Consider the following 19,444-nt stretch of genomic DNA (forward strand, 5'->3'; position numbering starts at 1 on the left):
GTATACTTCAATACTGTGTAAAAACAGTATTGCCTACAATCCTACCACCCCACCAGTCAAATATTTTAATAGTTCAGCATATTTTTCAGTGATTGTATACTTATTCAGCTTATTCAACTAATATTTATTGAACACTGCTATATACTAGGCACTGTTATAGATTCTGAGAATGCAGCAGTGAACTAAAAGGAATAAAAATGTCTGCCATCATAGAGCTAAAATTCTAAAGGGCATAAGGGGAGATAGAGGAAAATGGATGGTAAACCAAGTGAATATATGGGTATGTTAGGTGATAAGTGCTACAAAACTAGAGAGGATGCTATGTAGAATTTGTCAGTGTTGCTATAGTCATCATGTTGATAATATTAATTGCTCATGTATTTTTTGAGTTGATATATATGACTTTCTAAATAATCCTTTTCTGCTAAATGCTTAGGTTTAAATTTTCCACCAGTTTTAATAAGGCATGGTGGTTTAAAAAACATAAATCTAGGGACTGTTCCATCCAATTATAAAATCAAAGTACCTGTTGTGTTTGGGGACAGTGGTAATATTACAAAATATAGAATTGTTATTGGTTGTATTTTAAATTTTAAGTAAAACCTACGTGACTATAGCCTTTCTTGATAAACTTCTTAGACATGTATTATTTTGCACTGATGGCCAATATCATGATCATAACCTATTAAGAATTTTTTAACCAAGAATTTTAAAATTAATTTTAAGAACCTGAAGAAAAAGATTTTTTAAAATTGGGTTTATTGTCGCTATTGAAGCAAGAAATTACTTCATTTTGAGGCTATCTCTGATAAAGTATCTCTTGTAAGTGGAGCTCTCACCAATCAGTGGGGTTGGTACAGGCCTAGTTTCTGTTAATGAAAACTCATTGACATGGTAAATACAGGGCCTACTTCTGCTATTTGAAAATTCACTTGCATAACAGAAACCAATGCCACCTTAAAGAAGAAAAACAAATGAGAAGTGGAATTTCTTTTTATTTAGTTCTATTGACACTGCTGAAGTTAATTGTTCATTTTGGGATGTCAGGGGAGAAGAAAGTCGCCCTTATCCTGTTTCTTGTTTTCCCATTCATTCAAGTGGAAAAGTATGATATTATTAGCAGGTTAAATTGCTTCTCTTCTTTGCTCTCTACTACTTGACTGGTATTGGCCAGTGTATTTTGACTTTTTGTAGTTAACACTAATTTGGAAATACGGGTACAGTCATGCAAGAGACAATATGAGAATTAAAAAGAAAATAAATTAGAGAATTGGGGCCAGTGAGTAATAGATGAGGAAAACATCCTCCAGCAGTTGAGGGGCTGAGTTTCCTTCTCCACTTCTATTTAATACGTGAAATGCAAAGCCCTGGGGCATTTGGTCTCTAGTAGAGGAAGTGAAGAGGTTTTGAATTGTTACAGTAAAAAGGTGATGTGGGTGGAATAATGTGAACCTGGCAAAATATCTGAGCTTTGCTTTTGCTTCATTAAAAAAAAACCTGTCATTATGTTTTATAGATTATAATAACGAAGATGAATTTGGAAGAAAGTTGAGGTTCCTCTTACAACAGCTTCCACCTGTTAATTACAGTTTGTTAAAGTTTCTGTGTAGATTTTTAGCCAATGTAGCATCACATCATGAAGAAATTTGGTCTGCAAACTCGTTAGCTGCTGTCTTTGGTCCAGATGTCTTCCAGTAAGTTTTTTCATAATTTTTATTTAATTAAAAAAAAACACCCTGATCTACCTCAAAAAGCAAGAAAAATTTTTAATAAACTATCTAACCCTACAACTTAAAGAATTAGAAAGCTCCCCTGTGAAGCCATCCAGATCAGGGCTTTTGTTTGCTGGGACTTTTTTTTAATCACTCCTTCGATTTCATCAGTTATTAGCCTATTCAGGTTTTTTGATTTCTCCTGATTCAGTCCTACATGATCTCACTCTAATAAACAAAATAGACTGAGGAACAAAATAGTGACATAGAAGCATGGAACAGACTGATGAATCTCAGTGGGGAGGCGGGGGTGGGGCAATGGGGGGAATCAAAGAGATTAATCAAAGAACTTATCTGCATATATGCATAACCCCGTGGACACAGACAGTAGTGTGGTGAAGCCTGGGGGATGGTGGATGTGGGGTGGAGGGGATCAATGGGGGGGAAAAGGGGTTACCTGTAATACTTTAAACAATAAAGATAAATTTAAAAGACCCCTCCCCCAAATTTGTGAAATAGAATCATTATGCTGTCTCCCAAGGATCATAGGTTGCTTGATGAACCATTATTTTTTATAGTAGATCTGATTAGTCCTCCTAGCATTTTTTTGAACAGGGTACAAATTAAGTAGGTTTTACAGATGGGAAAACTGAGGCACAGAATGATGACATAAATTGCTCAAGTTCATAAAGTTACTCATTGGTTGTCTTTTTATCTATGATTTAAGAACTCTCAATTCAATTTGGACATTTATTCTTAGCATTTACACAGATGTGGAAGATCTGAAAGAGCAAGAAATAGTGAGCAGGATAATGGCTGGACTTCTGGAAAATTATTATGAGTTTTTTGAAAATGAAGAGGAAGATTTTTCATCAAATGATTTGAGTTCAATTACTGAACAGGTGAGAATATATTAAATATTCTACTTGGAGAATTTTTTAAAAAAGAATATGCTCTCAAGGGCTTGGCACAAACTTTGGTAGAATTTTTAAGTACTAAATTGGAAGACATACTTTTGGTTATTGTCTGGAATCATCTACATCCATGTAGTACGTGAATGTGATGTTTTTTCTGAACAACTCCTTGTCCTCAATTTGGGTATTATGGGAAAGGTATGAAATCAGAATATATGGTAGAGATTTTGTGGGTTTCTTTGTGTGTTTTTTTCCCTTTGTGTTTTTTCTTCTGTTAACTTACGCATTGACTGTTTTGTAAGAATAGTGTTTGTTTGTTTGTTTGTTTGTCTTTGCAAAGAAACTGCTAGCAGAGGAATGTAGGCAAAGCGTGAGAAGTAGAAGGTACAGGGAAAGAGTCAATACAAAGTACATGCAAACTCTTAAATATATGAAGTTTTTCTTGATTAAAGTAGCAACTCAGTATAGCATTGCAATCCATTGCCATTAATGGGAAGCATTAGGAGAGTAAGTTTAAGTTGCAGGAAATTTTTTAACTCCTGTTTGTGACTATTGAATATTAAAATCTATTTCTCAGGCTACGTTATATTTGTTGTTAGTGGTATGCCTTGGTTGAGATTGTACAAGTATCTTACTTTTTCTTTTATGAAATGAAAATATTGATGCTGAGTAATTATAATTTATTATAAAGCCACATTAATCCAGACTTAGATTTAGAATTTGTTATTTAATTCTATGTGGAAATTTTTTTTTTTTTGCGCTTCAGTGAAATGATTTGTCCAGCAAACTTTTATTATTAAGTTATTAATATTTTGGGTATGGGTTGGGGCTTCTACTTTTTTTTTAATGAATAATATCCACCTGGTTAAAAAAAAAAAGGTAAAATATACATAAAATATCTTGCTCTTAACCATACTCTCTCCCTCCCCTTGTTATTTTAGTGTGTTTTTCCAGAGTTTCTTTATGCAGATAAAAGTAAATATTTTTTAATAGTTTTTTTAATCAGGAAAATAGCATACCATACACACTGTTCTGAACCTTGTTTTTTTAACCAGTTAACAGTATACCTTGGAGATCTTTTCTACTGGAACACAGAACATATTCTTTGGTTTTTATATCTATGTAGTTCCCTATTATATGGATATAACATAATTTGATTTATAGTGCCAATGCCCACTTGAAAAGGTGATGGTACATCATAGTTTTCTCAGAATAGTCCTGGTTTATATTTGCTTTCTGATGTAATTATTAATAGCTTCCCTTTTCACTTAGATATATTCAGGTTTATTTTAGTTAATTTATTTTACTTTCATTATATTTATTAAAGTATCCAGGGTTAGATAATAAATTATACAGTCACACTATTGATGGACATTTGGATTGCTTTATTTGCTCTTAGATTATAAAGTAGCATCCCTTGAAAGGTAGTTTATCATACTGATTTTCATTAATTCTCATAGGTGTTGGCTCTGATTATGTGAATTGGGAGATTTTTTAAAATTTAACTTATGAAAAAAATTTATTTTATTGTTAACAGTATTACAGATGTCTCCCATGTTCTTGTGAATTAAGAGTTTTATTTTCTGGATAGCCCAGCTTTTGTTTAAAAGAGTTCCTATACTTTTTTGAACTTTTATGGATACGTCCTTTTAATATTTGGGGTTCATATTTTCTTTGGTTCACATAAGCATTTTTTTTTTTTTAAAGACCCAGGGCCCCCCTTTTTTTTCTTTTTAAATCCTTACCCGAGGATGTTTTTTCCATTGTTTTTCAGAGAGAGTGGAAGGGAGAGAGAGAGAGAGAAACATGGATGTGAAAGAGACATATCAATTGATTGCCTCCCTCATGGGCCCTGACCAGGGCCGGGGATCAAGCCTGTAACTGAGGTATGTGCCCTTGGCTAGAGTCCAACCCGGGACCCTTCAGTCCACAGGACGATGCTCTAACCACTGAGCCAAACCGGCTAGGGCCTAAAAATATTTTTTATTGATTTTTATTTATTATTATTATTGTTTTAATCCTCACCCAAAAATATTTTTTGTAATGATTTTTCTGAGAGAGTGCAAGCAAGGTGGGGAGAAGAGACAGGGAGAGAGAGAGAGAGAGAGAGACAGACACATAGACAGACACATCGATTGGTTGCTTCCTGCACATGCCCCAACTGGGCCAGGGATTGAACCTGCAATCCAGTTACGTGCCCTTGACCAGTAGTTGAACCTGTAACCCTTCAGTGCATGGGCTGACACTCTAACCATTGAACCACACCAGCCAGGATGAATATCTTTATTGAGTTTTAGAGAGAGAGGAAGGGAGAGAGAGAGAAAACATTGATGTGATGTGATGGCCAGGTAGCTCAGTTGATTAGAGTGTCGTCCCCATATGCCAAGGTTGTGGGTTCGATCCCCAGTCAGGGCACATAAAAGAATCAACCAATGAATGCATAAATAAGTGGAACAACAAATTGATGTTTCTCTCTCTCTCTCCGTCCCTTCTGTCCTTCTCTCTAAAATCAATAAATAAAAAATTCAAAAAAAAGAACTGATGATGCCAGTTTGACCTAATGTTTATCTTGACTCCTGTGAAGTCTTCAGGGTATCCTTGATTATGTTTTATATTGTGGTATAGTTCTCTGATACTTCTTTTCTGCGGTTTCCTAATGTATGCTGAAATATATCTATTTCACATGTATAGCATTAATATTTAAAAAAATATATATGTATTTTAATTGATTTTTATGAGAAAGGAAGGGAGAGAGAGAAATTGATGTGAGAACAAAACATGGATTGGCTGCCTCCTGCATGCCCCCTACTGGGAATTGAGCCCACAACTCTGGGCATGTGCCTGACTGGGAATTGAACCAGCAACTTTTTGGTGCCCAACCAACTGATCCACACTGGCCAGGGCTGTATTTTTGTATTTTTTTAAGCACTAGAAAAATTGACTTAAACTCTCCTGTGCCTTGTATTATGTAGAATGGTGGTTAATTAACATCAGGAGATAATGTTGAATTCTGCAGATTTGCCTGTGGATAGAAAAGAGTATGTTAGCATATTGAACAGACTGTGTTCAATAAATGGGGTAGTGATGTGAGCCCTCAGAGACAGTGCTGTCTGTGTATTTAATTATCTGGGCTTGTATTGCTAATTACCAGAATCTACTTTCTTACCTATTATTATAGTTCTGACTTAAAAGTGGGTCGCAAATAATAGAAGAACAGATTTTTGAAAGTTTGTTTTCTTTAAAGCAGATTGGATAACTTCAATTTGACTTATGAGGCTGCATTGATAAGGTACTGAGTGAAAGTAAAATCTCCCAAAACTTAGCACAATTTGGTTGTATTTTTAAGTTGACCTAACTTAAATGCTGCTAATTCCTTTTTTTTTTTTCATCCTCTCCTGAAGATATTTTTTTCATTGCTTTTTCAGAGAGAGTGGGAGGAAAGGAGGGAGAGAGGAGGGAGGGAGAGAGAGAGAGAAAGAGAAAGAAAAAGAAACATTGATGTGAGAGAGACACACCTATTGGTTGCCTCCCTCTCGAACCCCAACTGGGGCCGGGGATTGAGCCTGCAACTGAGGTATGTGCCCTTGGCCGGAATCGAACGCAATGGGCTGACGCTCTAACCACTGAGCAAACAGGCTAAGGTACTGCTAATTTCTTCTCCACATACTTAAAGATGTGAGCAGACCTGAAGCATCCTGGCAGTGCTCTATTTTTCTCCTGGTTTTGAAAGTTGAAAAGTAAGTTTGTCTACTGCTCTCTTTGTTTGGAGTTTCATTCTATTAATGCAACTATTTGGCTGTTAGAACCTTTTTAATGTAGTAGATATTTTTAGTAATAGTATGAGAAAGGATTGGAGATGATGAACAGAGGGAGTGTTTGAGAAATGACCGAGAGTCAGTAGACAAGTTCCTTCTATGGAATCCTTAAATGAATGTGAATCCAGTAGAGTGGTTTGAAGATGTAGGTGATAATTATGTTTCTGTATACGTTTGAGAAGGCAGGTAACACCTTTCTCCACAGACTGGAGTCTAGAGAGCAGGTATTTCACTAAACCCTAGAGAGGAGAATTACAGCAATCAAAGAAAGAAAGATATAAGTATGGATGAGGGTTTTCCTTAGGTGGAGTTGAAGTAGCTGCATATATAGGGCAGGTTCAGAATAACTTATGAACAGAATAGACTATTGATAAGCAGAAGGTCATGTTCACAAGGAGAGGATCAGAAGAACTTTTGAAGATAAGAGTGGGGTGAGAGAGAGCATTTTTATCTAAGTTTTTAATGTTTACTCTTACCAAACTTAGTGAACTCTTACTGCAGGAAGTTACATTCGGAGGCCATGGGGTGGGGGAGAAGAAAAACCTATAGGTTACTGTTGATGTTTTATCTTAGTTTATGATTATTGGTGAAAATACTGGAGAATGTCAATTAATTTACATAAAGCTTATTGAATTGAATATAATATATTTAATATAATTGAGTATAAGGCTTTTGTAGTTCCTAAGAGCTGTCGACTGTAGACAAACTGATTTTAAAATGTATGATGTAATATGTTAAAATAGCAGTACCTCTTTACCAGATATTTGTGGACTGAATAAATATTCATGTATTCTCAGTTTATATAGCCATCTTTAGAAATTTTAAAAAATATTCTGTTGTGTCCAAACCTTCATCAACCATGGTAATTCCCATTTTGTACTTGTGAAAACAGTATTTTCTTTCCAGTATTTTCCTTTTCTTTCTTTTAAAATATGCCTTTATTGATTTCAGAGAGAAGAAGGGAGAGGGAGAGAGAGAGATAGAAACATCAATGATGAGAGTGTCATTGATTGGCTGCCTCCTGCACGCCCCCGACTGGGGATTTCACCTGCAACCCCGGGCATGTGCCCTGACCGGGAATTGAACCCCGATCGCCTGGATCCTAGGTCGATGCTTAACCGCTGAGCCACGCCCGGCCGGGCTCCAGTATTTTTCTTTCTTGGGTTACCAAATAGAGTACATTCTTGACACTCACTAATTCGTTAAATACGTAGATGGAGCAAGAGGATAATTTTTTATTTGATCCAGTTTAAAAATTGATCTGTCATTTGAAATTTTCACCCTTGTATATATATCTTACCTTTCAGTTAATAACCACTTAGGCCAGTGATTTTCAGTCTCTTTCATCACTATTATACACGATAAGTGATGTGAGGGATGGCATTTACAAGCACAACAAATTCAGGAGAATCTGCTGCATATGCTTTGTGTATAAAGTAAGTGGTTCACAATTTTGAGGTCATTAACTATTGTTAATAATGAATTTTTAGTGACCCATCTTACTAATGACCTAGATATACCAGTGGTTGAGAGCTCCTGCTTTAAGTAGTTTAGATGACACTCTCTACATTTCTTATAAAAAGTGATGTTACTTGTAGAAATGAGGGTCTGTGCTATATAGAAATAAGATAATTTCAGTTATAATGATAGCTATTATTTATCACTTATAGACACTGCTGAAGAGTTTACATATGGTATTTAATCCTTTTAACTAGCCCTTAAGTAGGCAGTGTAGCATCTTTATTTTCTATGGAGGCCATGTGAAGTTTCCAGAGACAGTTAAGAGCACATAGGGATGTGAACATAGTTCTTTTCCCCTACAAAGCCTGGCTTTTAAGTACTTAATGTGTTACATTGAAAAGCAGGCAGCCTACACTTATTGGTTAGGACAGGAATGTGGTAGAATATCATGGTGTGATAACCTTTCTTCTGGTTGAAGTTTTATTTTCTGAGTATTCTAGCAACTATATTTGCCTGTCCATCAGGAAAAACACCACTGTTACCTGTAGTGGTAAATTTATTCTAGGTATTTCCAGTGCACTTGGCTAGAATGGATGAAAGTATACTTTTACCACTCAATGTTTATAACAACTGGTATTAATTTATAAAAGATGTCAAGACCATATGGCTAATTTCTTCTTTGGGATATCTTCAAACATCTCATTTGAAAATGTTTTGCCTGGCTGGTGTGGCTGAGTGGTTCCTGGTCAGGGCACATGCCCAGGTTGTGGGCTCAATCCCCAGCAGGGGGCCGTGCAGGAGGCAGCCCATCAATGACTCTCTCATCATTGATGTTTCCCTCCCTCTCTCTCTCTCTCTCTCTCTCCCCCCCCTCTCTCTCTCTCTCCCCCCCCCCTCTCTCCCTCTCTCCCTCTCCCTCTCCTTCTCCTTCTCCCTCTCCCTCTCCCTCCTTCTCCCTTCCTCTCTCTGAAATCAATAGACATATTAAAAAAAAAAATTTTGTTGGTTTTCCTTCTCTAATATTCCAGTGTCTTTTATTAGTGTGATTATTTATTTGGTTAGTGAATAATGGAAGACGTTTTGCAGTCCCTTCCAGAAAGATAATTACAACTTTGAATTGTATTTAGTGATCATGGAACAGTGTTTCCCCTTTGTTGTAGGGTCTAGTCTCTTCATGAAAAATTTCAGTCTGAATCATTTAGAAGTTAACTGACATTTTCTAAAACAACTTAAGGCAAAATTTCTGTGCCTTTTTCCCCTCACACTTACTCTGTTAAAATCACTTGTTTAATGAACCTGGAAATTGGAGAGATCAGTTAGGAGTCTTTGTAACTATTAGATTTACAAAAGCGATTTGTTAGAAAATGAAGCTTTCTTAATGTTAACTAACTACAACATGCAGGCCTTTTCAGTTTGCACTCTCACACATATTCCTAGTGATACATTAATGTAATCATTACTTTGTGCTTTGAAATGCCATGTTTGTCTGGTTTGCAGTTGGCAATTACTCCACAACAGAAATTGGTCCTAGGAAATGAAGTGAAAAAAGGGTTGTGTTTAAAATTTTCTTAGAATAGTGTATCTTAGATAATGTTAATTAACAGTTTAATTAAATTTTAATTCTCAGTTTTCTTTTATATAGGTTAATGAACTTTCTGAGGAAGAAGAGGAAGATGAAAAGCTGGAACATATAGAAGAACTTCCAGAAGAGGGAGCAGAAAAATCAAATGATGTGCCAGAGGTGGTACAATTGAGGATGACTGAAAACATCCTGGAAGCAAATAGTGTTACAGCATCAACAAGGTAGTATTTCAGTTGAAAGAGTTTTAGCTTTTGAGCATTTTATTATAGATGTAGATTCACTCAAGCACTGAATCAATCAATTTGTAACAGTATGTGAAAGATTGGTTCCTATATAAGAAAGAGTAACAAGAAGAACTTAAAGAAGCAATCTTGCTAAGAAAATTTGAACTATAACATGTATACCTTTCTTTAAAAATATAACCTCTTACATATATTTCTTAAAGTTTGGTTTTGTATTATTCCCATGTTAGGTGAATTGATAAAATTTCAGAACCTTTGGAAGTAGAATTGTTAGAGAAAGATAAAGTGGTTGCATTGACTTACATTTCCAGTTTCTAGGTTAGAACTAGGTTGAACTAGGCTGTAAGGAGAGAACTCTGTGATCCATTTAAGATAGTGCTTTCCAATCCTTTTCATGTATATGTTGTATATATAATATATTATTTATATGGCATACTGGGCAAACTTGGTCAATGTGGTGGTAGGCCGGAGGCACTGGCTGAAACATGCTGTTTAGGAAGCTTTGGAGCATTCAAGAACTCCCTATACACAGCTTAGATTTGGTAAATTCTCTGCTAGTTCTCTGTAAAGCTCATGGTTTACTCATCCTTTCTAATTAGGGAGATAGCTATATATTTAGGCCACTAGGTATTTTTCATTAGATTTGTGTTCAATAGAATAGTGGTTAAAAAGCAGAGGAAATAATAACTTAAGATCAGAAAACAAAATGTTATTTAAAAATAACTAATGCCTTGGCCAGGTGGCTCAGATGGTTGGAGCGTTGTCTCATACACCAAGAGATTGTGGGTTTGATTCTCTGTTAGGGTACATACCTAAGTTTCTGGGTGTGTATAGGAAGCCACCAATCAATGTTTCTATCTCTGTCCCTTCCTCTCTAAAATCAATAAAAAAACATATCCTGAGGTAAGGATTAAAAAAAACACCCCAAACTAGTAATATCTAGGGGAGGAACTATCTAATGTCATTTAGAAAAATAGTAATTTAAAATGTATACTGCTGCCCGGCCGGGCGTGGCTCAGCGGTTCAGCGTCGACCTGGGATCCAGGCGATCGGGGTTTGATTCCCAGTCAGGGCACATGCCCAGGTTGTGGGCTCGATCAATGACTCTTTCATCATTGATGTTTCTGTCTCTCTCTCTCACTCTCCTTTCCTCTCTCTGAAATCAATAAAGATATAAAAAAAATTAAAAAAATAAAATGTATACTGCTAAATACAACTATTACATTTCTCTGTGGGCCTCTAGATCTTTATATTATGTATAGTTTCTTCAGACATGATTGTAATTGTATATTAACATGTTTATTCACTTTTTTCTCCCGATTTAACATTTTGTTTGTGCTTTTCTGTGTTTACATGACCTTCTAATTGATTTTTTGATGGCCTGTTAACTATATTTTAATTATATATTGAGATATTCATAAACTACATGTTAAGATATTGAACTATATCTTTTTCCCATTCATTCATTCATTCATTCATTCATTCATTCATTCATTCATTTTTATTGAATTTATTGGGGTGACGTTGGTTAACAAAATTACACATGCCCGGCCAGGCGTGGCTCAGCGGTTGAGCGTCGACCTAGGATCCAGGCGATCAGGGTTCGATTCCCGGTCAGGGCACATGCCTGGGTTGTGGGCTCGATCAGTGACTCTCTCATCATTGATGTTTCTATCTCTCTCTCTCCCTCTCCTTTCCTCTCTCTGAAATCAATAAAGATATATTTAAAAAAAAAAATTTACACAGGTTTCAGGTCCACGATTCCACACACATCATCTGTACACTGTACTGTGTGCTCTCCATCCCAAGCCAGTCATCATTTATTCTCCCTGTACCATTTTCCACCTCCCCTCACCACACTGTGTCCATGAGTTTTTTTCTCTTTTTCTTCCTCTTTTTGCTCAGTCCCTCCAGCCCCCCCTACCCCCACAGCTGTCAGCCGGCTCTCTTGTGAGTCTGTCTCTATTTTGCTTGTTAGTTCAGTTTGTTCATTAGATGCCGCTTATGAGTAAAATCATATGGTATTTGTCTTTCTCTGACTGGCTTATTTCACTTAACTATATCTTAATTATATACTTATTGCCATTCTTTTTTTCTGGACATTTTGAATTACTCCAGGTAGCTTGAAGTACTATACTGCTACTAAACAACTTTTGTTCTGAGACCTTTCCCCCCCTTTTTTTGAATTATTTGAATGAATTTATTACGCTCAAAGAGTAAACTTTGTATAGCTTTTGGTTATAAGTATTTTCAGACTGCTCAAAAGACTTGGTCCAATTTCCATTGCCATTAGCAATATTTTCTTGAGGATCTGAAAACATTAGATGTAAATGAGTGTCCTTTATTTAATTAACTTAGAGTTATGCTCTCCAATAAGGTGTCCACTAGCTACATTGACTATTCAAATTTAAACCAGTTAAAATGAAATAAAATTTAAAAATCATTTCCATAGTTGTACTAGTCACATTTCATGTGCTGAGTAGCCACATGTGATTAGTGGCTATCATATTGGACAGTGCAGATACAGAACTTTTCTGTTATTGCAGAAAATTTTTTTGGATTGTGCTGATTTAGAGGGATAAATTTGTTAAGTATTTTTATTTATTTATTTACCAGCAAGGTCTAGTTCCTTTTGTGAAATGCCTGTTCAAGTCTGTTTCCTGTTTTTCTATTGGATTATCTTATTGAATTGTAGGAAACCTTTAAAAATATGTTAAATATCTTTTCCCCCATTGTATGTTTTCCTTCTTATATTGTTTTCTGATGAATAATTTCTAATTTTAATCAAGTTTATCATTCTTTCCCTTTGTGGTTAATGCCTTTTGTGCTCTGTTTAAGAAATCTTTTCCTAAATATACATTGCTATGTTATCTTCCAAAAGCTGAATCATTTCACCTTTCATGTGTAGGTCTATAATCTACCTGAAATTAATTTTTGTCTCCTGGGTATGTGGAGGGGCCAAGTTATCTTTTTCAATATGTATACCAAGTTGTTCTAATACTCATTTTTGAAAAGACTGTCCTCTCCTTGCTTTCTGTAGTACTACCTTTGTTCTAAATCAAGTATATATGCATGGATTCATTTTTGTTCTGTTTGCCTATTCTTGTGCCAATACCATACTATTTACTTTGGCTTTATAGTATTTGAAGTCTGGGGTAGGGACCAGGTCTGTAATAAAATAACGCTCTCACTTTAGGAGAGTCTGATACAGGAAGTCTGTAGATAACTCTGTTTTATCAGTAGTAAGAACATTCCCAAGTTCTGGTTTAATCTTTACTAGCCTGTGTGTATAATTATAAAAACACATTTATTTAATATAGCCATTTTGATACATAAACATATCATTTGTGCTCATATAAAAATACTTTCTCAAGTTATTTTCTAATCTTTATGAATCAGTAATTTCAAATGGTCCATTGATTGTGTGTACACTGGCCCATTTTATATATTTATTTCTGATTTCTTAAAGAGAATCCTGCAAATATAGTAAAATTTTAATTATAGAATTTAGATGGTAGGTCTTAGGGTGTTTAGGTACTGTTTTCTAACTTTTCTGGGTTTTTTTGTTTGTTTTTAATCCTCACCTGAGGATATTTTTTCCATTGCTTTTCGGAGATAGAGAGAGAGAGACACATTGTTTTTTGTGTTTTTTCCCCCTGCAGAAATCACTAAATATTTAGCTTTCAGCTCACCTGGAACTACTAGAAATAGATTGATGGCTGGCTGTACTCTTCTTTGAGTGTATATATCATTTTTCTCCCTAGGTTTTCCTGATTTCAGAAATAAAGTTCCAAAAAACTTCATTTAAACATGAAAATGTTTTTAAGTCATTCCCTTGAGGAAGCATTTATCATCATGAAAGCATGTAGAGCTCAAGAATAATCCATGTATGAAAACTGGCATATTGGCAGTTAAAAAAATTTTTTTAAGGTAGGAGAGGTTATGTATGCCAAACCAGGATGGTTTACTGATGTCTGATAAAGCAGTTGTGCAATTTGCTACTGATGTGCTTGTTGTAAGGAAGACCTGAAGGTTACTGGATAAAGGGTAAATGATGTTCATTTGGTTTCTTACAGAGAGTCCTGAGAATATTAACCTTACAAACTCCATTCCTCATGTTGGTTAGAGTTTCTGTTGGCACATTTTATAGAGGAGCTTCAAAAAACTAATTTAAATTTACTTTTTAAAAATGACTTTTTATTGAAGAATTTTATGTATACAAATCATAAAGTCCTTGAATTATTAGAAAGTGAAATCAACTTGTATAACCACCCCCTGGGTCACCTGCTTCTTCTCAGATGTTAATCATCTCCCTGTTCCCCCAAAGCGGCTACTCTTTTACTTCTATTATTGCAGATTAGTTTTTCCTGTTACTGATTTGATTTTTTTCTTTAAAAATAAACTTTGTTGAGGTATAGTTTTCACAATAAAATGCACCCATTTTATGAATGCACATGTACACATATTACACATATATACATTTGAACAACCACCATAATCAAGATGGGGAGACTATTTCTATTACCCTACATGCTTTTTTATGGTAAATCTACCCTCCCTCCATCTCTGGCTCCTGGCAACCACTGATCTGTTTTCTGTCACTATAGATTAGTTTTACCTGTTTTAGAATTTCTTATAAGTGGAATCTCATAGTAGGTACTCTTTTGTGTCTGGCTTTTGCTTGGTATGTGTTCTTTGAGATTCATGTTGCATGCATCAGTTCATGCCTTCTATAAAACAATGGAGTATATTCCATTGTGTGATATTCCACGCTTTATCCATTCATGTGTTTGTATAAAACTGTGCTTGTCGAAGTCTTTCTATGGACTTAATGGCTTCATTTCTCTTGAGTAAATACTTAGGAGGACAATTGCTGGGTCATTTGGTAAGTTTTAGAATAAATTGCCAAACTGGTTTCTGTAGTCATTGGAACATTTTACATTCTTACTAGGTTTAGATGAAAGTCCTAGTTGTTTTACATTTTCACTAACACTTTAACTTTAATTTTAAACATTTTAGTGGTATCCACATCTCATTGTGGGTTTACGTTGTACTTTTGATACTTGTGGTAAAAATTAAGCTATTAAATGTATTTTTGTAAGTATCAGTAGAAAATGTGGTGCAAAATTTGCTAAGGCAAGTCTGTTACTGGCACAGTGAATTAGGTGGTCTGAATTTTAGCATCCATTTTGTCTTTTTGTAGCTGGAGAACGTCTTCTGAGTAGTAGCATATGCTGTTACTTTTGGCAAGGATTACAGGGCCAGCATTGAGGCCATCATACTGTCCTAGATGGTGTGCTTTTATTGGGCCACTAGTCAATTCTTTTTCCTTAACACTTGGAATAGGTCAGTGTTTCTCCCAAGTGAGTATCTGATGAAGTAGTTCACTAAAACACACACACACACACACAGCGGGAGTGGGGGTGGGGATGTGTTTTTAAGGGTCTTGTGAAAAAGTAATTTCTTTAGAAAACTATACTCTGCTAGAGATGAACATAAAACTTACTGCATGCTCTTCTGGTTGTGTCAAGGCAGTGCAAATGTGGTTTTCAGCGTATTTTGTAGTCATTTAGTCTTTTAAAATTTTATAGCTAATTTCTTTCTTTGATTACAGTGCCCGTATATCTCCCACCAGCATCTTACCAGCCTCTGCAGAGTAAGTAGTATATTTACAGAAGACAGTTTAAGAGTTTTTAAAAAATATTGCTACATTGTAGAAATGAAAATCATGTATTTATTGTGCTTACTTTAGAGGAAGGATTGTACATAACAGTGAAGCTACTTAGAATTTTATGTACTGCAGGAGGAACAAATGAAGAAGGCACACATTGCACTAATATACAAAATAAAGATGAACTTTCTTGGGGTGATTTTTTTTTTTTTTTAATCTTCTGAAAAGATTGAAAACTAGCTTTTTTATTACTTTAAGAAGTAGACTTTAGCTCTGGCAAAGTAGTTCAGTTGGTTAGAGCATCGTCCCAATACACCAAGGTTGCAGGTTCGATCCCCAGTCCAGGCACATACAAGAATCAGCCAGTGAATGCATAGATAAGTAAAACAACAAATTAATGTTTAAAATTAAAAATAAAAAATAAAAAAAAAGAAGTAGACTTCATGTAAAAAATATGAACAATACCCTTACAGTTTGTTTTTTTATTTAGCTGAGCATTGGTAAGTTATTTTGCTTTATAAACATAACTTTGAAAAGTCTATTTAATTTACTATCTAAATGGTAGCAAGGATGAATTATTGGTACCCCTGACCCTTCCCCCCTCAGTAGTAATAGTGACATTATGATTGATTTGTATAATATCTGTTTGGGCAAATTTCATTTTAAAATTTGAGCTAGTGTTGTGTATTCCTTTTATGTGTTTCTTTTTATATTTAGCTTACCTACTTAAATGCGTAATAATTTGTTTTGATAGTCATAGGTTTTTTGTTTTTTTAAGAATGATTTATTTATTTTTAATCCACTCGAGGATATTTTTTCCATTGCTTTTCAGAGAGAGTGGAAGGGAGAGAGAGACACACACATACATTGATTGGTTGCCTTGAGCTCTCACCCTAACTGGGGTGGAGCCTGCAAAGAGGTATGTGCCCTTGGACCGAATCAAACCCGTGACCCTTCAGTCCTTGGGCCGACGCTCTTACCACTGAGCCAAACCAGCTAGGGCTGGTCATAGGTTTTAACATTTGTGTTTATATGGTCAAATGTGCAGTTAGGGTGACTGCATCTCACTAAAATGTGTTCTGTTTTGTAGCATTTTAGAAAGAACAATTAGAACAGCTGTGGAACAGCACCTTTTTGATCTGCAGAGCAGCATAGATCATGATCTTAAGAATTTACAACAGCCAAGTCTGGTGTATAATAATGAAGCAGGAAGTATTAATTATGATGGGGATGGATCTAATAACCAGTAAGAAACTTCTAAAAACATTTTACTGTTACTATTAAGAGTTATAAAGTTGTTTTGTTATCTTTAAAAATATGTATTTTTACTTAAAAAATGAGGTCTCATCTTGGAGATTTCTGAAAGTCTGTGAAAAGTGACTTTGATGTATTTTTATATAAATTATATATACTTATGTAACGTTGAAAAAATTCTCTTAAATTGTTTATTAAGTCCAACACAGCCAGGTTTTCCTCCTGGAACATTAGATAAAGTAATTAACTTACTTTACAGACTGTGTTGTATGTTGTATGAAAAATAACTTAAAAAAGACCTCTGTGCAACAGATGGTTACACCAGGAGAAACAAGCAGAGATCTAGACAGATAGGTTACAGGGACAGGAGATTGACATCATTCCTGGCGCACATGATCATTGAATGACATGGTGAGCAGAATCATCTTCTCCTATTTAAATTGTTATTCCCTGCCACCAGCCTCTGTCCTCCCTACAGGGTTTTTTCTTTTAGAGTAGCTGTTAATAGTTGAATTTATATAAGTTTAAAGTACCTCTGTGTACTATGTAATGTGATGTTACGCTGTTCTTTAATATGACTTGTTACCTTTAAATGAATGAAAGCCTCATCTTATTTCCTCTTTACCTCAGTCCTGCACTTTAGTATATATAGATGCCTTCCACTGAGACCACATGCAATGATTTCATAGTTTTTATTTATCATTTTTTATTTTGGGGACAGATAAAGAGAAAGAGAAAGATGTACTCAAATTTGGAGGATTCATAGAATGGTAAAAAAAAATAGATTATTGGGTAGAAAGGTTTTTTTTTAAAGGAATATATTTTTAAAAGGCCAAATATATCTGGTACACTAAAATAGCTATTAAATATGAAGTGAAACAAAATTAATAGATGTGAAAACCAATGGCTGGAATATTTTAGGAATACCATATTGTACAGCTGCAGGTGTGTCAAGTAGTTTGCATGGGTGACATCACCAGCCTGTGCAGCTCTGTGCAATGGCCCTGATTTGTCTGCTTTCAAGGCATAATTAGAAGTGATAGAACTGGATTTATAGGGTGTATTTGGGCTGAATATAAAGGAAAAAAGGATCTAAAAGTTGGGAAAAGTGGGAAAATGTTTCAAAGGATATAATATAAGCAGATTCCTTTGGAGTTTGCCCTTAGCTTAGCTAGAGATCCTGAAAACCTATGCCCATGCTCAGACAGTTTTCTTACTTTTACCACTCATGTTGTCTCAGTAGTGGTATTGTCTTTGTAAACAAAAACCTGCAGTGTTTTGTCTGCTAAATTATTCTAAATTATTTAAGATGGGAAATCTGCCTTAAGAAGCTCTTCCTGTTGTACTTGATAAAGTGTTGACTCCATGGTGTCTAGTGCTAGACTTGTATTTTATTTTGTTTTTTAATATGTCTTTATTAATTTCAGAGAGAGGAAAGGGAGAGAGAGAGTGAGAGAGAGAGAGAGAAACATCAATGATGAGTCATCATTGATCAGCTGCCTCCTGCACTGCCCCGATTGGGGATTGGGCCCACAACCTGGGCATGTGCCCTGACCGGGAATTGAACCTGCAGACTTTTGGTGTACGAGATAACGCTCCTACCAATTCAGCCACACTGAGCAGGGCACCATTCATTTGTTTTAGAAAATTTTCAAGAGGGATAACTAACAAGGTAGATTCCTCACAACATCCCATGGAGAGACAAAAATAAATAGTGCATTTAATAATAGAACCTGTCAGGATAAAGAAAGAGTAGATTTTTATGAAAAGGACACATTTTCTTTAATAAGTAAAAGTTTCAGATAATTGTTGATACTTATTTTAAAGGCATTCCATATTCAACATTTAGCCTGATCTGATTTTTCAATCTTCATCACTAGGGTTGACATTGCTGATGATATTATTAATGCCAGTGAAAGTAACAGAGACTGCTCAGAACCTGTGGCTAGCACTAATTTAGACAATGAAGTTATGCAGCAAGATTTTGTGTTTGAGGATGAAGAAAATAACCAGGTAAGAAATGCAAAGACTTTAAAAAATCTCTCTTAGATGTGCTAGACATACAACTCTGATTGCTTCACGTGTTCCTTTGATACCAGAAGCCATAGTTCACTATCTTTTCTTCGTCTTCCTCTTTTTTAATTTTCACCTGAGGATATTTTTTCCATTGTTTTTCAGAGAGAATGGAAGGGAGAGAGAGAGACAGACAGACATCAATGTGAGAGCGAGAGAGACATACGTCGATTGATTGCCTCCCGCACGAGCTCGTAAGGGGGCCAGGGATCAAGCCTGCAACATGCCCTTGGCTTGAATCGATCCCTGGACCCTTCCGTCCCAGGGCCTATACTCTAACCACTGAGCCAAACCAGCCAGGACACTATTGTCTTTTCTAACACACCTATTTGTCTGGATTCTAAGTCCCGAGAACATACATTTTCTTAATAGAGGTCAGGAACCATTATTGAGTAGAGAAGTAGGTATAAAATGCCTTATTTTAAGTATTTTCTGGAAAGACAAATAATGTTAGCTGAGAAGGTTGGTAGTATTGTGGTTAAATTTTGTTCTTTTAAAAGTTTTTCTCTATTCCCCAGACTTTTTCATGATTAGAGAAAACCCATGAATATCACTTTAAAAATAAATTATTTTTCGCCTAGCGTGTGTGGCTCAGCAGTTGAGCATCATCAACCTATGATCCAGGAGATCCCGGTTTGATTCCCTGTCAGGGCATGTGCCCAGGTTGCAGGCTCAATCCCCAGCGGGGGACATGCGGGAGGCAGCTGCTCAATGATTCTC

The 19,444-nt window shown here is 35.5% G+C and overlaps 1 protein-coding gene across 7 annotated transcripts in view; it reads left to right on the top strand.

Moving 5' to 3' along the window:
* Positions 1-19,444, top strand: part of FAM13B (family with sequence similarity 13 member B) — a 71,501-nt gene that overhangs the window by 24,851 nt on the left and 27,206 nt on the right. For 5 of the 7 annotated variants that reach the window (XM_081136857.1, XM_081136860.1, XM_081136858.1 and 2 more), the window contains 6 exons: positions 1,517-1,694; positions 2,473-2,614; positions 9,545-9,705; positions 15,341-15,382; positions 16,488-16,643; positions 18,532-18,664. In XM_081136857.1, the coding sequence (XP_080992983.1) occupies positions 1,517-1,694; positions 2,473-2,614; positions 9,545-9,705; positions 15,341-15,382; positions 16,488-16,643; positions 18,532-18,664 (812 nt within the window). The remainder of the gene's footprint in view (positions 1-1,516; positions 1,695-2,472; positions 2,615-9,544; positions 9,706-15,340; positions 15,383-16,487; positions 16,644-18,531; positions 18,665-19,444) is intronic. The other 2 variants (XM_081136861.1, XM_081136862.1) reach the window with 1 other exon arrangement.

Source organism: Miniopterus schreibersii, assembly GCF_964146895.1.
Source record: "Miniopterus schreibersii genome assembly, chromosome: 4".
NCBI classification, from domain to species: Eukaryota; Metazoa; Chordata; class Mammalia; order Chiroptera; family Miniopteridae; genus Miniopterus; species Miniopterus schreibersii.